Source organism: Mustela erminea, chromosome 9 (genome assembly GCF_009829155.1).
Source record: "Mustela erminea isolate mMusErm1 chromosome 9, mMusErm1.Pri, whole genome shotgun sequence".
NCBI classification, from domain to species: Eukaryota; Metazoa; Chordata; class Mammalia; order Carnivora; family Mustelidae; genus Mustela; species Mustela erminea.
The window spans coordinates 8,641,890-8,659,595 of NC_045622.1; the positions used below are offsets into that span (position 1 = coordinate 8,641,890).

The following is a 17,706-nucleotide window of genomic DNA, read 5'->3' on the forward strand; positions in this document are numbered from 1 at the left end:
CATTGGTGGAAACAGCGCTGCATTGTTAGATCAACTGCAGAGTTTGAGTGATTGGGACACCTGAGTGACTCAGTCAATTAAGCATCTAACTCTTGATTTCAGCTCAGGTCATGATCTCAGAGTCATGAGACTGAGCCCCACATCAGGCTCCGTGGTCAGCAGTGAGGCCCCCCTAGATGCTCTCTCCCTCTGCACTGCCCACTCATGTGTACATGCGTGCTCTCTCTCAGGTAAATAAATAAATCTCTTTTAAAAAAGAATTTGAGTTATTGCCTCTTACTAATTGTAGTAATTCGTTAATACATGCTCTTGAAATACAAACACTATTTTATTGGCACATATTTTAAGTTTACATGTTACATATCCTATTTTATTTCCTGTCTATCCAGGATATTTTTTAAATTGTAGTAAAACATATATAGCATAAACTTACCATTTTAATGATTTTTTTAAAAGATTTCTTTTTTAATTTTTAAGATTTTATTTGTTTATTTGGGAGGGGTCGAGGGAGAGGAGGGACAAGCAGACTCCACACTGAGCATAGAGCCCTAGGTGGGGCTCAATCCCACAACCCTGAAGTCACAACCTGAGCCAAAATCAAGAGTCAGTTGCCAGGCACCTGGGTGGCTCAGTGGGTTAAGCCGCTGCCTTCGGCTCAGGTCATGATCTCAGGGTCCTGGGATCGAGTCCCGCATCGGGCTCTCTGCTCAGCAGGGAGCCTGCTTCCCTCTCTCTCTCTGCCTGCCTCTCTGACTACTTGTGATCTCTCTCTGTCAAATAAATAAATAAAATCTTAAAAAAAAAAAAAAAAAAGAGTCAGTTGCCCAACTTGGGACTTGAGCTTACAACCCTGAGATCAAGAGTCACAAGCTCTTACTCACCTGAGCCAGCCAGGCACCCTCCCCCCCAGTTTAACTATTTTTAAGTGTACAATTCAGTGGCATTAAATACATTCACAGAGTTGTGCAACTATTAGCACTATTTCCAGAACTTTGTCATTATCCCAAACTGAAGCTCTGTACCATTTAAACAGACTTCTCATTCCCCCTTCTCCTAGTAACCATTATTCTACTAATAACCACTGTTCTACTTCCTGTTTCTACGAATTTGCCTATTCTAGGAAACACATAAAAGATGATTCATGTCATATTTGTCCTTTTGTGTCTGGTTTATTTTGTTAGCATGTTTTCAAGTTTCATCAATATTATAAGATACATTCCTTTTAAGACTGAATAATATTCCATTGTGTATTTACTGCATTTTGCTGCTCCATTCATCTGTTAATGGATCCTCGTGTTGTTTTCACCTTTTGTCTGTCGTGAGCAATGCTGTTATGAACATTGATGTACAAGTATCTGTTTGAGTCCCCACTTTCAGTTTTTTTTGGAATATACCCAGAAGTGGAACTGCCTGATCATGTGGTCATTCTGTGTTTAACAGTTTGGAGATGCTCATCTGTTTTCCACTTTTTTTTTTTTTTTTTTTTTTTTTTACATTGCCACCAGCAATGCACAAGGATTCTAAGTTTTCACATCCTTACTGACACTTACTTTGTTTTTTGTTTTTATAGTAACCATCCTAGCGGGTGCAGAATAATACCATTGTGGTTTAGATTTACACCTCCCTACTGGCTAGTGATCTTGAGTATCTTCATGTGCTTTTTAGCTATTTGTATATCTTTGGAGAAACATTTATTCAAATACTTTGCCATTTTTGAATTGGTCGTTTGCCCTTTTGTTGTAGGAGTACCTTATATATTCTGGATATTAATTCCTAGTCAGATACAGGATTTGTAAATATTTTCTCCCATTCTGTGGATTCTACTTTCACTCTTTCAACAGTGCCCTTTGATGCTTGAAAGTTTTCAGGTTTTTTTTTTAAGATTTTATTTATTTTTTTGACAGACAGAGATCACAAGTAGGCAGAGAGGCAGGCAGAGAGAGAGAGAGAGAGAGAGAGAGGGAAGCAGGCTTCCTGCGGAGCAGGGAGCCTGATGCGGGGCTCGATCCCAGGACCCTGAGATCATGACCCGAGCCGAAGGCAGCAGCCCAAACCACTGAGCCACCCAGGCGCCCCGAAAGTTTTCAGTTTTGATGAAGGGCGGCTTATCTCTTTTACCTATTGTTGCCTAAACTTTTGGTGTCATATCCAAGCAGTCCTTGCCAAAGTCAATATTATTAATTTTTCCCATGTGTTTTCTTCAAAGAGTCTACAATTATTGCCCTTGTAGTTAAGTCTTTGATCCTTTTGGAATTAACTTTTTATATGGTGTAAGGTAAGGGTCCAGCTTCATTTTTTTTTGCATATTCAGCATCATTTGTTGAAAAGACTGCACATTCTCCCATTGAATGGACTTGGTATCTTTGCCAAACATCATTTAACCATTTACACAATGGTTTATTTCTGGCCTTTGTATTTTATTCCATTGGTCTATATATCTGTTTTTATACCAATACCCCACTGTTTTTTTTTACTACTGTAGTTTGTAATAAGTTTTGAAATTAAGAAATATGAATCTCCCAACTTTGCTTTTCTTTTTAAAGATTATTTTGGCTATTCATGGGGTACCTGGGTGGCTCAGACTTTATTTATTTATTTGACAGATAGGGAGATCACAAGTAGGTAGAGAGGCAGGCAGAGAGAGGGGGAAGCAGCTCCCCACGGAGCAGAGAGTCTGATGCAGGGCTCCATCCCAGGACCCTGGGATCATGACCTGAGCTGAAGGCAGAGACTTTACCCACTGAGCCACTCAGGTGCCCCTTGACTGCCAATTCTTGTCAGCCATTGAATGAGGCAGTTTTTAATGCATTATCTCCTCTAATTCTCCTACCCAATCATTAAATCTATATTATTAGCTGCATAAAGCAGAGGCTTAACCCACTGAGCCACCCAGGTGCCCCTGTAGATTGCTTTAGGTAGTACTGATATCATGACAATATTAAGTCGTCTAGTCCATGAACACGTAATGGATTTCCATTTATTTGTGTCTTTAAGTTCTTTCAGGCATGTTTTATTTTGCCTCTTTAGCTAAGTTTTTTCCACAGTATTTTTTGATGCTATTGTAGATTTGTTTTCTTAATTTCTTTTTAGGATTATTCCTTATTAGCATAGAGAAATGTAGCTGATTTTTGTGTGGTGGTCTTGAATCCTGCAACTTTGGTGTGTTTCTTTATTAGCCCTAGAGAGTTTTTTGTGTAATCTCTAGGGTTCTCCACATGTCATCTGTAAACAGAGATAATTTCATTACTTCCTTTCCAATTTGGACACTTTTCTTTTTCTTGCCTAATTTCTCTGGCTAGAACTGCCAATAATATATTAAATAGAAGTGGTGAAAGTGAACATTCCTGTCTTGATCCTGATATTTAAGGAAAAGCTTTTTTATTTCCCGTTAAAAGACCCTATCTATTTATTTGTCAGAGAGAGACAGTGAAAGAGGGAACACAAGCAGTGGGAGTGGGAGAGGAGAGGCCAGCTTCCTACCCAACAGGGATCCCAGGACCCTGGGATCATGACTTGACCCTAAGGCAGACACTTGACTGACTGAGCCACCCATGCGCCCCTAAGGAGAAGCTTTCAATCTTCACCACCTAGTATGATGTCAGCTGTGAGTTTTTCATATATGGTCTTTATTTTGTTGAGGTAATTTACTTCTATTTCTAGTTGAGTGTTTTTGTCATGAGAAGTTGCTGAATTCTGTCAAATGTTTGTTCTGCATCATTTGAGATGATCATTTTTCCCCCTTTGTTCTGTTAATATGGTATGTTACATTGATTTTTTTATGTTGAATCAGCTTTGAATTCCAGCAATAAATATCATCTGGTTGTAATGTATCCTCTTAATATGCTGCTAAATTCAGTTTGCTAGCATGCTGTTGATTTTAGCATCAATATTCAGGAGGAGTATTAGTCTATATTTTTCCTTTCTTGTAATATCTTTCTTTGGCTTTGGTATCAGAGCAGTACTGGCCTCATAGAATAGATGAAGAAATGTTTCTTCCTGGGACACCTGGCTGGCTCAGTCAGAAGAACATGTGACTTGATCTTGGGGCTGTGAGTTTAAGCCCCACGTTAGGCAACTGACTCTTGATTTTGGCCTAGGTCATCGTCTCTGGGTTGTGAGATCAGGCCCCAGGTGCTATGTGCTTATTGAGGAGTCTGCTTGAGAGTCTCCCTTTCCCTCTGCCCCTCCAGCTCATGCTCTCTCTCTCAAATAAACAAAACTTTAAAAAATAAAATAAAATGTATTAAGACTTGTTTGTGGTCTAATGTATGGTTTTCCTTGCAGAATGTATCATGTGCACTGAGAAAAATGTCTATCCTTTCCTGGTAGGTGGAGTGTTCGGCATCACTTTGTAGTTCGTCTCCCGACTCCCCACTGTCAAACAAAGCTGCAGAGAACATTCTCATATATGGCTCTTTGTAGAGACTGAATTGCTGGGTGATGAGGTAATGGTATATTTAAATTGGCTGTTCTAGAGAATGGCTGCGTTGCCCACACATCCACCAGCAATGCCTGAGGCTCCCATGTTGCCATATCTCTGCCAATACTTAGCATTAACCAACTTTCTATTTTTTGCCAAGCTGATAGGTATGCAAAGCAGTGAGCAATTTTGTCCTTCAGAAGATAATTGGCAATGTCTAGAGACATTTTTGATTGTTACAACTGGTATGTCTACTACTGGGTAAAGGCCAGGGGTGCCGCTAAACATTCTGCAATGCACAGAAGAGCCCGCACAACGAAGAATTGTCCGGCCCAAACTATCACTAATGCACCATCGAGAAAGCCTTTCATAAAATAATAGCATGTTGTTACTTTGATTTGCATTTCACTGACTAGCGATTATTTTCAGCATTTTTTTGTATGCATGTTGGCTCTTTAGTTTCCACTTCTATAAATTTCATACGCACAGTCATTGTCCACATTTTTTTTCTATTGGAGAAACTGCCTTTTTCTTGATTTGGAGGGGTTCTTTGTATAGTCCAGCTACTAAAGCTATTAATCCCTTATAAATTTTAGAGATTACCTGTATATTCTTCTCCCTTTCTGTCAATTTCTGTGGAGGATTAAAGAAGGCCACAAATTCGTTGAACCCCCTCTTACCAAAAGGTGGAAGTTTATGCCCCTTCCTTTTAAATGTAGACAGACTCTGCAATTGCTTTGATCCCCAAAATATGGCGAAAGTAACACTACACAGGTTCCTAGGCCCAGGCTCTAAGAAACTGGCAGCTTTCACCTCCTGTGTTGTGGATACTCCTTCCTGGAGTCTGTAAATCCAGCTGCCCAATGGAAACACCCTATAGAGAGGCCCTGGCACTACAGAGAGAGGGAGAGGGGCCCAGCTGGGCCCAGCCACCCAGATGCCCCTTCTTTGTTTCTTTTATGAGCTCATCTTTCTCTGCCAATCCCTTAAGTTTGCCTTCCTAATGATTCTGTTGTTAGCCGTCCCCCAGTTTCTTTTGGCTAACCTGAAATGGTCTTATCACTCCCAGAACAGCAGCTCTCACTTAATGCGCTTCCATATTCTAAATCTCTACTTGCATACTAGTTGTGTCTCCAGAGCTCTGAATGTATGTAACCAACTACGTATTGAGTATCTCCGTTTGAATTCCCAGAGGGCCACAAACTCAGTATACCTGTATTCATAATATACTTAATATACACAATATACAACTGTATTCATAATCTTCTGTCTCAAATTATTTTCTCTCCTAAGGTATTCCATATCTAGGTGAATTCCACAGATCTCTTTTATGTATATTAACCATTCTTTTTTATTTTTAATATTTATAAGTTTATACAGTTGTCGAGACCAGAAACCAGGGAATTATTTTGGCTCCCCCTCTCTCATTCCCCATTCAAGCATCCAGAGCCTTATAGATTCTACCTCCATGTTATCTTATTTATGTCCCACATTTTTACATCACTAGTGCCTTTTTTTTTAAGATCTTATTTATTTATTTATTTATTTATTTATTTGACAGACAGAGATCACAAGTAGGTAGAGAGGCAGGCAGAGAGAGAGAGAGAGAGAGAGAGAAGCAGGCCCCCTGCTGAGCAGAGAGCCCAATGTGGGGTTCAATCCCAGGACCCTGGGATCATGACCTGAGCCGAAGGCAGAGGCTTTAACACACCGAACCACCCAGACGCCCCTCACTAGTGCCTTTTTAAAAAAGAGATTTTATTTATTTATTTGAGAGAAGAGAGGGAGAGAGAGAGAGCACGGGACTGTGGGGGAGGATCAGAGGAAGAGGGAGAAGCAGACTTCCTGCTGAGTAGGGAGCCTGACTCAAGGTTCAATCCCAGAACCCTGGGATCATGACCTGGATCCAAGGCAGATGCTTAAGCAACTGAGCTACCCAGGCGCCCCATTGCCTTTTCCGTGTTACAGTTTTCCATTATTTCTCACCCAGTCTGCTGCAAGACCCTTATGTTTGATATCTCTATTTTCTATTGTAGTTCCCACATATCCATCACTATATTGCTCCCAGGGTAACCCTAAAAAGACAAGGTTGATCATGGCACTCACTTGGTTAAAATCCTTTATTGGGGGCGCCTGGGTGGCTCAGTGGGTTAAGCCGCTGCCTTTGGCTCAGGTCATGATCTCAGGGTCCTGGGATCGAGTCCCGCATCGGGCTCTCTGCTCAGCAGGGAGCCTGCTTCCTCCTCTCTCTCTCTCTCTCTCTGCCTGCCTCTCTGCCTACTTGTAATCTCTGTCTGTAAAATAAAATAAATAAAATCTTTAAAAAAAAAAAAAAAAAAAATCCTTTATTGGCTTCTGTTCCCCTCAACATAAATTCCAAAGTCCTTACCAGAATCCCTTTCTAACTCCTTTGCCTTGTCTCTCAACACCCCCGCCCCGCCGCCATACATCTAGGATCCCAACCAAACCCAAATAAGTCACCACTTTAATTTTCCCAACCCCATTTGTTGAAGAGACTTTTTTCCAGTGGACATTCTTTCCTGCTTTGTCGAAGATTAGTTGACCATAGAGTTGAGGATCCATTTCTGGGTTCTCTATTCTGTTCCACTGATCTGTGTGTCTTTTTTTGTGCCAGTACAATACTGTTTTGATGATTACAGCTTTGTAACATAGCTTGAAGTCTGGAACTGTGATGCCACCAGCTTTGGTTTTCTTTTTCAACTGTCTTTTGGCTATTCAGGGTCTTTTCTGGTAACATACAGATTTTAGCATTGTTTGTTTCTGGTGCTTCATTTCTAGCATATAGAAACACAAGAGACTTTGGTGTGTTGATTTTATATCCTGCAACTTCACTCGATTCCTGTATCAGTTCTAGCAATATTTGATGGAGTCTTTGGGTCTTTTTTTTACCTAGACTATCATGTCATCTATGAGGAGTGAAAGTTTGACTTCTTTGTGAATTTGGATGACTTTTCTTTTTGTTGGCTGACTGCTGAGGCTGGGACTTTCAGTACTATGTTAAACAACAGTGGTGAGAGTGGACATCCCTGTGGTGTTCCTGACCCTAGGAAAAAAACTCTCAGTTTTTCCCTGTTGAAGATGATATTTCCCATGGGCCTTTCCTAGAATTATTCTATTTTAAAAATTGATAGTTACAAAAAACTTAAAGCACTTAGCACAGTGCCTACCACACAGTGCTCAATAAATGTTAGCTAATATTAAAAAATAATAATAAAAAAAATGGTAGTTAGAATTGCCTGGCATAATTCAGATATAAGGGATGAAGTAGAATTATGGATGAGCTAGTTATAAAACTGAAAGAAAAATCTTTAAATATACTGGAGTAGAATAGAAAAGGCCTATGCTAATAACAGTGAGTAGCTATAGCAAAAGATGTGATCTGGGAATGACTCACAATAAAGAAGTAGTCTAACTTGTGTTCAGTAAAACTACACCAAAAAGTGACCCTGCACATTCTGAACAAAGTTGTCAAAAACATAAATATGAAGATCTAATAGTCAAAGTATTATTTATTTATTTATTTATTTAAGATTTTATTTATTTATTTTACAGAGAGAGATCACAAGCAGGCAGAGAGGCAGGCAGAGAGAGAGGAGGAAGCAGGCTCCCTGCTGAGCAGAGAGCCCGATGCGGGGCTCCATCCCAGGACCCTGAGATCATGACCTGAACCGAAGGCAGCGGCTTAACCCACTGAGCCACCCAGGCGCCCCCAAAGTATTATTTATTTAAGACTAAGTCAATAAATGGTAATTCACTAAAATGAGCACATGCACTTTCTTTCTCAAATAAATAAACCCTAAAAAAATAAATAAAAATTAATAACTTTTTCTAGAAGCATCTTCAGCAAACTTCCCTCCTGTCTCAATAGCCACAATTGGGTCTTGGCCCTTTCAAGACTAATCATTACAGGGAAAAGAGAATTTCCAGGATTGGACTAATCAAGATAGATGGCCTGTGGCTGGAGCTTGGATTCACTTTCTTGAAGCACATGGTTGGGAAGAATATGGTGACACCTAAACTAGTCTGGGGAGCTGTTGGCAAGACTGAAGGTGGTAAATAGGTTGGTTAGGCTAAGACTATCTGCTACATAGCCACAAAAATTAGCCGTTAAGTTTAGAGAAATCTGGCTTCTGTCTAGTATACAGCATTTCTAGCGATTAAGAAGTTTTTTTTTTTTTTAGGAGAAAACTTTTTGAACTTCTATAGATTTGCAATTCATATTGTCCTAGTTCCACACCCATACATCATGAAAAAGTTTGGCAACTATTTAGTGTAGAATATTATAATTTTTTTTTAAGGAGGCTCCATGCCCAGTGTGGAACCCAACATGGGGCTCCAACTCACAAGATCCTGACCTGACCTAGAGTCACACACTTAACCGACTAAGCCACCAAGGTTCCCCTCATGTAGGATATTTTAAAAGTGTGGCCAATCCCCAATCTGTAGGCTTTGTGAAGGCAAGAATCTCACTTCAGCTCATGGTCCATCCTCATAAGAAATCAGAGATTAGGTGGAAACTTCTATAGAAAAATAGGAGTTATCTGTGAACATTTATACTAGATAACCTACATCAGGGCTATTTTTCATTAATTGAGTCAGAAGTTTTGTCTGGCCCCACAAGGGGAATGTGGGTGTTTTTGTAGAATAATATGTCTTTGTGTTAGCTAAATAATAAAATCACTTAACAAGCAATTATTAATTATGATCTGAAACTTAATTTTTTAGGGGGAGGGTCATTAAATTGGATGTTTGTCATCTTAGTCCTTCTTTTCTTTCTCTTTAATATTTTAGTTTACTTATTTATTGAGCTCTACACCCTACATGGGCCTCAACCTTGGGACCCCAAGATCGAGAGTCCCATACTCCACCAAATAAGCCAGCCCAGGTGCCCCTTCCCAGTCTTACTTTTGAAAGGTATTTGCTAAGTAATTTAGAGATTAGAATTAAAAGTCTTATTTGGAGATTATGCTGAGTGAAATAAGTCAAGCAGAGAGAGTCAATTATCATATGGTTTCACTTATTTGTGGAGCATAACAAATAGCATGGAGGACATGGGGAGTTAGAGAGGAGAAGGGAGTTGGGGGAAATTGGAAGAGGAGGTGAACCATGAGAGACTATGGACTCTGAAAAACAATCTAAGGGGTTTGAAGTGGCGGGGGGTGGTGGGAGGTTGGGGTACCAGGTGTTGGGTATTAGAGAGGGCACGGATTGCATGGAGCACTGGGTGTGGTGCAAAAATAATGAATACTATTATGCTGAAAATAAATAAAAAATAAATTAAAAAAAATTATTTGGTGATAATCACCCAAGTCCTGTTTTTTGCTCTTGTAAATCAACTGAAGGCATTGCTTATCAGTAGGAAGACATCAACTCTGGGGGCACCACCTCCTAGCCTGGCAACGTAATTAATTACAGAAACACACTAAGGCCTTTTAGGCTTTGTTATCCAGAGTTCATTCAGATTTGTTGTTGGAACAAAGGCCAAAATCAAAGAAGGAGGAGAGGGAGGAACTGATATTCCTTGGGCTTTACCTATGTTTTCTCCTTAATTTACCCATCATAACAAGTGTACACATCAGTGCCACATGTTATAAATGTAATACCTAAGGACTGGAAAGGTTGAGTGACTTGCTAAATTTATACTATTAGTAAGTAGTGGAGATAGCCATTCTGACTATAATATCCCCAGGGACCTCACAGTCATAATGCATTGATTTAATGGCTCTGCATTGTTTGGTACATTTATTTTAGAAAACACAGAACAGGGACGCCTGGGTGGCTCAGTGGGTTAAGCCTCTGCCTTCAGGTCATGATCTCGGGGTCCTGGGATCGAGCCCTGCATTGGGCTCTCTGCTCAGCAGGGAGCCTCCTTCTCCCTCTCTCTCTCTGCCTGCCTCTCTGTCTACATGTGCTCTCTCTCTGTGTCAAATAAATAAATAAAATCTATTAAAAAATTATTTTAAAAAACACAGAACATTCAAACACAAGACAGTTATCTGTTGCTGAATGGTATTTTATTAGCTTAATAATTTGGGCCTGCCCTTAGCATTAATAAGCTTCAGCACTAATCACAAGATTTTCATTCACCGGTGGGGAAATTTTTGTCTTTTAAAAAATGCAGTTGGAGAAAAGGCGTCTACTTCTTGGGGGCTGCAGTGACAGCAGGCTTCTCTTCACGGGTGATGGGAATGGTGCGCTCAGGGCCAGAGGCCTGCTTCCTTGGTCCATTCACAGTGAGGACCCCGTCAGAGGACAGGGATGAAGTAATGGCAAGAGGGTCCACATCAGCTGGGATCCGGTATTTCCTGTGGAACTCCCGGGAGATGAAACCATGTTCATCCTAGTCCAAGAGAATGAGGAAAAAGAGAAATAAGAACAGGAAATAAAACACCACTTCAGAACTCAGACATCCTCCTTCCCCTTAGGTGTGACCATACACCATTGCAACAAGAGAGAAAACCCAACAGCTGTTCTGTTTGGGGCTAAGATCAAATTGCCTAGGTGTGGGGCGCCTGGGTGGCTCAGTGGGTTAAGCCGCTGCCTTCGGCTCGGGTCGTGATCTCAGGGACCTGGGATTGAGTCCCGCATCGGGCTCTCTGCTCGGCGGGGAGACTGCTTCCCTCTCTCTCTCTGTCTCTCTGCCTGCCTCTCCATCTACTTGTGATCTCTCTCTGTCAAATAAATAAATAAAATCTTAAAAAAAAAATTGCCTAGGTGGTCACTGACCAATGAGAGCCTGAGAAATCTGAAACAGTCAAAACTGCCAATCTCCCCAACCTGAGGCATGGCAATTTTTAGGGGTGTTTCCCAAAGGTTTAGATCAGTGTTGGGCCTACAGGATCTGGAATATTATTCAGCATTGAATATCTGAGTCCCCAGGGAAGCCCAGAAACTGTCTTCACTCCTCAAGAATGTCCCAGAATGTCCCAGACCAAAAAGACTACTGCTAAAAACAACAACAACACTTCACCCAAGGGGACTATGACCCAAACTTAAATCACATAAGCAAAACTGAAACAGCCCTAGGACCTCAAATTATGCTGTTTGATACATGAGAATCTGAATTATCAATAATCAGTAAGCAGACTCATTTAAAAACGCACCCAGAAACTAAAGAAAAGCCATTCCTCATTTTCTAGAATTCTGCTAAAAACTACCTGCTTCTAGAATTCTCTAGAATTCATTGTGTAGAATTTTGTGAAAACTTTATACCCAACCTTTACACCAGCTGAATCTCAAGCCTTTATGCAGATAGGCTCTCATTTAACTGATTTCCACATGGGCGCCAGGGTTTTAGCTCCTGAGTGCAGCTCTGAAACTTAGGCAAATCAAGTAGTTCAGCCTTTTAGATGAGCTAAAGATGAGAGGATTCTGGAACTTCTAAAAGCAAAGTCCTAAAGTCAAGAGCCTTCAGGGTATACGCAATTCATTTAATTAAGTAAAGTAACCGGGTGTCCAACAACCACGATTCCTGAATCCGCGGTCCTCAACTTTGAATGGACATTAGAATTACCCAGGGAGCTTTTGGAAATGCTGATGCCTGAAGTCCACCCCTTAAAAAATTCTGATTTAGGGGCACCTGAGTGGCTCAGTGGGTTGAGCATCTACCTTTGGCTCAGGTCATGATCTCAGGGTCCTGGGATCGAGCCCCACATCGGGCTCTCTGCTCAGTGGGGAGCCTGCTTCCCTCTCTCTCTCTCTGCCTGCTTCTCTGCCTACTTGTGTCTGTCAAATAAATAAATAAATAAATCTTTTTAAAAAAATGTCTGATTTAATTAGTCTGGGATATATCTAAGCACTGGAACTTTTTTTTTTAATTCCCTTAGTGATTCTAAGGTAGCCAAAAACCACTGGATTAAATGGAAAATAAACCTCCCATGTATCCTATCTAAGGCAATCAAATCAAAGCAAACAGCAAAACTCGACTTCTCTGGCCCAAACACAACAGCAGGTCGATCCCTGTCCCAGACCCTAATGGCTTACGACTAGAAAGTCACCAGGCTCAGGGGCTGATGGGAGTGTCCGCTGTATGATACGCACTGGATGAATGAGCAGAAGAGAAAACAAGCTACACACCTGACGCTCTTCATGTTTGCCGTGCACCTCAATCACATCTCCCAACACCTTGACCTTGAGTTCCTCTGGGGAGAAGTGCTTCACATCCAGGTTGACAGAGAATCTGTCCTTCTCCAGGCGCATCTAGAAATAGCACGGTGGAGGGGAAGGGGAAGGGAAAGGAGAAAAGATGGTATGAACGTGGATGACCTTAGTGCAGTCTCTTCATTCTGTAGACTTGCCTTCTGTCCAGGGGGTTTATCCTCCTGTTTTTGGCTAAAAGTCCCTTTATGCATAAACATGGCTCTCTGGTTCACAGGAGCCACCACAGTGGTACCCAAGCCATACTGCATGGTCATCAGACCCAAACTTTATTTACAGGGACAGGAGAGAAGACTGGCCACCCAGGGGAGCAATGACGAGGAGAGGTCTGGGCATGGCTTCTGCTGCCTCTCTGACCCCAATGCCTGGCCTTGTCATTTGTCTGTGAGACAAAGGCCCCTTCTTCTTACTCAGGCCTCTGCCAAGTTTCCCACCCACCCAATCTGGAATGTTCTGCTGGCCCTGATTGTCCTTCCAAAGCCCTTGCTCACTCAGCTCCTGTTTACTCACACTTGAATATTTTTAAACCAGAGTGTGCTCTGTGACAGCTCGGTCAACCTTATCTGTTCATCCCACTCTCCCACCCTCTTGGGACAAGTGGGGGGTCCCAAGACTGGACCTACATTCTTTACTCATTAGGTCTGAACCCAGGTCAGTGCCCTATCACAGCTCTGAGAAACCTGCAAAATCATAGATGAAGGCATAGAAAGAAAGTAAATAGTGTCTGCTGTCTCCTGCTCCATGCAGTGGAGATAAAAAGCTCAGAACGAGGCAGGACCGTTTCCTGACTCTGAAACTTGAGATGCTAACATTTGTCAGGGGTATGAGATATTAGAAGAGGTGAGCAAAGGAGTCTGAAGGCAAGCAGCTCTTTCTTTGTAGATCTTTATGAACCGAACCAGAAAGGGGCACCCTACTTAGAAGCTAGGGGATAGAAGATGATCTTCACAGCATATGGAAAAAATGCAGTCAGTAGGATTCAGTGCAGCATCCAGTACAAACAGGTAACTGGGGGAAAGGACCAGAGGCCTAGTCTGTCTTCACTGGTGGACATGCAAGTGCCTAAGACCCTGAGACATAGCCAGATTTAAGCAGGGAGAAAAAGGAGAGCAGATGGATATGTTTCCAAGCGGTTCCAGGAAGAGCTCTCCTCTCCTGGCAGAGACTTACCTCTGAGAGCCCGGTGTCAATCCAGCTGGGTGCCCGCAGGAAGGAGGGCGGCCGAAGGTAGAAGGGGCTCAGGGAAGTAGAAGTTGGGAAGAGATCAGACTCCAACAGGTGCTCTCCGAAGAACTGGTCAAAGAGGCGGCTGGGAGAGTGGAAGGGAAAGAAGGGGCGGCGGATCCAGGGGTGGTGGATGGCGATGTCCATGGTGGCTAGGTGAGTGGAGGGGGTCAGCTGGCTGGTCAGCTCCTTCAGCTGCAGCTACAGCCAGCCCCTTATATACGCAGTCTTGTGAAGCTTCTGGAATGGTGATGTCAGGAGTTTTATTATCCCAGCTCACCGCCCGTTCATGGAGACTTGTGATCGGGGATTTGGCAGTGTGACACATACCCAGTACTCACTGAGCTAAGAAAAGAGAAATACAAACACGTCTGAGCTGGCTGGTGACTTGTCCTGGTCTTGTTTCACTAGCTTTCCATCCACACCCAGTGGCAGCCACCCCCCCCCACCCCCCAACCAGCCTCTGTTCTGGAGCTGGAACAGAGTCAGGAATCCCAAGCAGGCGGGCGGTGTGCCCCCCCTCCTCCTCTCCAGCCTAGCATGCCAGGGGAATTGGGCCAGCAACTATCTTGGGCCTGGGCAGGAACTGGAATCTTCCTAGGCCAGGCCCCAGGGACATTAACCATTTGTGGGTCCCTGGAGCAGAGCATTGAGCACCAACAAGTCAGCGCCACACATCTCTGTGATGCTCCAGGTTGGCCGGAGTCCAGGAGAGGACCCTAACATGAATCTGGGCAGAAGACTTTTCACCCCACCCCAAAGAGAGGGTGGGAAAGTTTCTTGCATCTTTCTTCCTACACAGCGCACAGAACATTAAAACCAGGAACGCTTTATGAAGTAGGGTGCAGGGTGCCTGGGAGGAGGGAGGCTGGAGGAGGCGTAGAAAATGTGCAAATTGTTAAAGGGCTCTCTTAGTCCTCTTCAGGGCCTCCGGCACCGGCCTCCCCTCCCCAGCTCGCTGCCCAGCCAGGACCCCCAGTTGTCCCCTTAGGCCGCCCACGACAGCTGAAGGGTGTGCAGGGGAGGGCACGGGGGTCCAGGCGGCGCTGGTCACACATTTGTCGCTGGCGCTCAGGGGCCATTCTCTCCGCCCCTCCCCCGCAGGCTCCGCACTATTTTGGGTGGTGTAGACCCCGCCCCCACCTCCGACCGAGCCCTGGCTCTCCAGCCAGCTGGAGGGGTCGCTGCTCCATTGGGGCTGCACCTCGGATCAGGGCCTCGGACGCCTCTGCAGCCATGTCGGGCCGCTCGGTGCCACATGCCCACCCGGCCACCACCGAGTACGAATTTGCCAACCCCAGCCGCCTGGGCGAGCAGCGCTTCGGAGAAGGTATGGCACAAACGCCACCCCCTTGCCTCCCACCCCCACCTCCTGACATTCCGGGCTGACCTCCCAACGTACTGGCCTCCACCCCACTCTGGGCTTAACTGAACTCCTGGGGCGAGCCATCTCCCACCCCAGACTCCCCCTCCGCCGGCTCCAAGCAGGGCTCTGTCCCCTTCCTACCGACCTCGGTGCAGATGCCTTGCCCGCAAGGCTCAGATACCTGCCCCTGTCCCCCTTGGTGTGCCTTCTTGTTCCCCTTCTGCCCACCGGGTCCCTGTTTGGTTTGCCCTCCTCCACCCCGGTCTCATTCTCTAACTCGGTCCCCTTTTTCCAGCTGCCACCTTGTAGCCGCTGTGTGCCCCTGCCTCCTTTTCCTACTTCTCCTGCCTCCCTGGCTTCTCTCCCACACCCTTATCTCTTGATTTCCTCACTTCACCCTGTTCCCATCTCATCCTCCTGCAACCTGCATCTTGTCTTCTCTCTCTGCCCCTCAGGCCTTCTGCCAGAAGAGATCCTGGCCCCCACCCTCTACCATGGCTACTATGTCCGGCCCCGGGCCACCGCAGCTGGGGAGGGCAGCAGGGCAGGGGCCTCTGAGCTTAGGCTCAGTGAGGGCAAGTTTCAGGCATTTCTGGATGTGAGCCACTTTACCCCAGATGAGGTGACCGTGAGGACTGTGGACAACCTGCTGGAAGTGTCTGCCCGGCACCCCCAGCGCCTGGACCGCCACGGCTTCGTGTCCCGAGAGTTCTGCCGCACCTATGTCTTGCCTGCTGATGTGGACCCTTGGCGGGTCCGCGCTGCCCTCTCCCATGATGGCATCCTTAATCTGGAGGCACCGCGGGGTGGCCGACACTTGGACACAGAGGTCAATGAGGTCTACATCTCCCTGCTCCCCGCACCTCCTGATCCCGAGGAAGAGGAGGAGGCAACTGGAGTTGAACCCTGAGTGCCGTGGAGCTGGCTTGCGGCGAACCCTTTTCTACCTCCACCGTGATATGAACAGCTGCCCACCACCCCAGAGGTAGCAGTGTCCTTGGGGGAAGGGCAAAGTGCATGGCCCACAATGTATGGTTTGGTCCCTTGAGACGTGTCGTAGCCTTTGGTTTAGTTCTGGGTGGAGGTGAATAAACCCAAATCTCAGGGCCTTGTTTGTGCTGCTCCCTATTCTGTGGCCTGGACGATGGGATGGGCAGGGAGGGAGGGGCTCATAGCCAGCTAGACAAAAAGCTCCTCAGTTAGATGTGCCCAACGTCACAGCACCCTGAGCTCACACTTGGATGCTGAGATCATACCCGGAAGCTGACACTGGCTCCAGATCAAATTCCTAGCCATAATTTTCTCACAATGCAACAAAAGAGAGAGTGATCCTGGGAGGGAAAAGGGATATGCCGTCCAAACAGCCCAGAGGGCACTGTCTGAGCTGGTGATTAGAGACACAAAAACAAGGGTCTCCAGCCTGTCTGGCCTGTTTTGGGTAGGGGTTGGGAAAACAGTTTTAGGCTGGAGAGAGTTGCCTAAAGCCCTGTTTTCCCAGAGTAAGGTCTGTCCACTGAAAATGGTCTCTAATTCTGAGCGATGGAGTATGCATACACAGGGCACAGACACGAAGCCTCTGCCATTGTCACCAAACCACACAGTGGCTCCAAACTGTGCATATGGGAGGCCTATGACAGAAAGCATTTGTTTCTAATCTTGGAACATCCCAAAGAGAGGAATTCCTGAATCACCCACCCAATTAAAGACTAAATGCAGGGGGACCAGGGCTGTTTGTGTGGTGACGATGGCCAGGGAGCCCTCCTTTGGAAGCAGTCTTTTTTTTTTTTCTTTTAAATGTCAGAGAGAGATTGCGACTGACAAGCAAGGTGAGCAGCCGGCTGGAGGAAGAAGCAGGCTCCCCGCAGAGCAAGGAGCCCCATGCGGGACTTGGATCCAGGACCCTGAGATCATGACCTGAGCTGAAGGCAGTTGCTTAACTGACAGAAACCCAGGCATCCCAACTGAAAGCAGAGTCTTAATACCAGGGACACGGTGTGTTCAGGAAAGCGTGGTTGTCTGACTCCTCGGTTACTGTGTCGTTCAGGCACGTGTCTGATTTGAGGAGTGTCAGAGGACCTCCTTGCCCCCAACTATGTGTTTTATAGTTGTGGTGGACATCTTCCATTGACATTCTTTCATTAAAGTGGTTGATTCTGAACCTTAGGTTACAGACCCAGTTGAAAAACCTAGCAAAAGGAATAGGTCCTCTTATGGGACAAAATACACATGCTATCAAATTTGCCTTACCGTTTGAATAGGTTCACACAGCTCTTGAGTTCCACTCATACACCCCTCCTTAGGGATTTGTGGATTCCCAAGATAAGAGCCCTCACTCAGTGAATTCCCTTCTTGGTTAAAGCGTTACCATTTATTAAAAATGAAAGCATGCCTCAGAGAAATAACAATGGATATATTCATTTGTTCATCCATTCATTCAACAAATGTTTCTCAACCCCCAAGTAATACACTATGGTGGATATACATTATAAACATAGATTTTATTTATTTATTTATTTAT

General features: G+C 44.6%; 2 protein-coding genes across 2 annotated transcripts; one reads left to right on the forward strand and one right to left on the reverse strand.

Moving 5' to 3' along the window:
• Positions 1–10,436: 10,436 nt before the first annotated feature.
• Positions 10,437–14,226, reverse strand: CRYAB (crystallin alpha B). The gene is made up of 3 exons (XM_032359405.1): positions 13,769–14,226; positions 12,518–12,640; positions 10,437–10,781 (listed from the first exon to the last, which is right to left on the reverse strand). Exons 1-3 carry the CDS (start codon positions 13,967–13,969, stop codon positions 10,578–10,580), a joined length of 528 nt encoding a protein of 175 aa, XP_032215296.1. The 5' UTR covers positions 13,970–14,226; the 3' UTR covers positions 10,437–10,577.
• Positions 14,227–14,731: 505 nt separating this feature from the next.
• HSPB2 (heat shock protein family B (small) member 2) lies at positions 14,732–16,296 on the forward strand. Its single transcript, XM_032359404.1, has 2 exons — positions 14,732–15,152; positions 15,644–16,296. The coding sequence occupies exons 1-2, from the start codon at positions 15,059–15,061 to the stop codon at positions 16,096–16,098; spliced, it is 549 nt and encodes a 182-aa protein (XP_032215295.1). The 5' UTR covers positions 14,732–15,058; the 3' UTR covers positions 16,099–16,296.
• Positions 16,297–17,706: the final 1,410 nt, after the last annotated feature.

What these genes read in the sequence shown, in the direction of transcription:
- HSPB2 (XM_032359404.1), top strand. Translation starts at nt 15,059, where the DNA reads ATGTCGGGCCGCTCGGTGCCACATGCCCACCCGGCCACCACCGAGTAC. An exon ending in CGAGCAGCGCTTCGGAGAAG is followed by an intron (nt 15,153 to 15,643) that starts GTATGGCACAAA and finishes TCTGCCCCTCAG; the next exon opens with GCCTTCTGCCAGAAGAGATC.
- CRYAB (XM_032359405.1), bottom strand. Translation starts at nt 13,969, where the DNA reads ATGGACATCGCCATCCACCACCCCTGGATCCGCCGCCCCTTCTTTCCC. An exon ending in TTGACACCGGGCTCTCAGAG is followed by an intron (nt 12,641 to 13,768) that starts GTAAGTCTCTGC and finishes TGCTATTTCTAG; the next exon opens with ATGCGCCTGGAGAAGGACAG. An exon ending in GCAAACATGAAGAGCGTCAG is followed by an intron (nt 10,782 to 12,517) that starts GTGTGTAGCTTG and finishes CTCTTGGACTAG; the next exon opens with GATGAACATGGTTTCATCTC.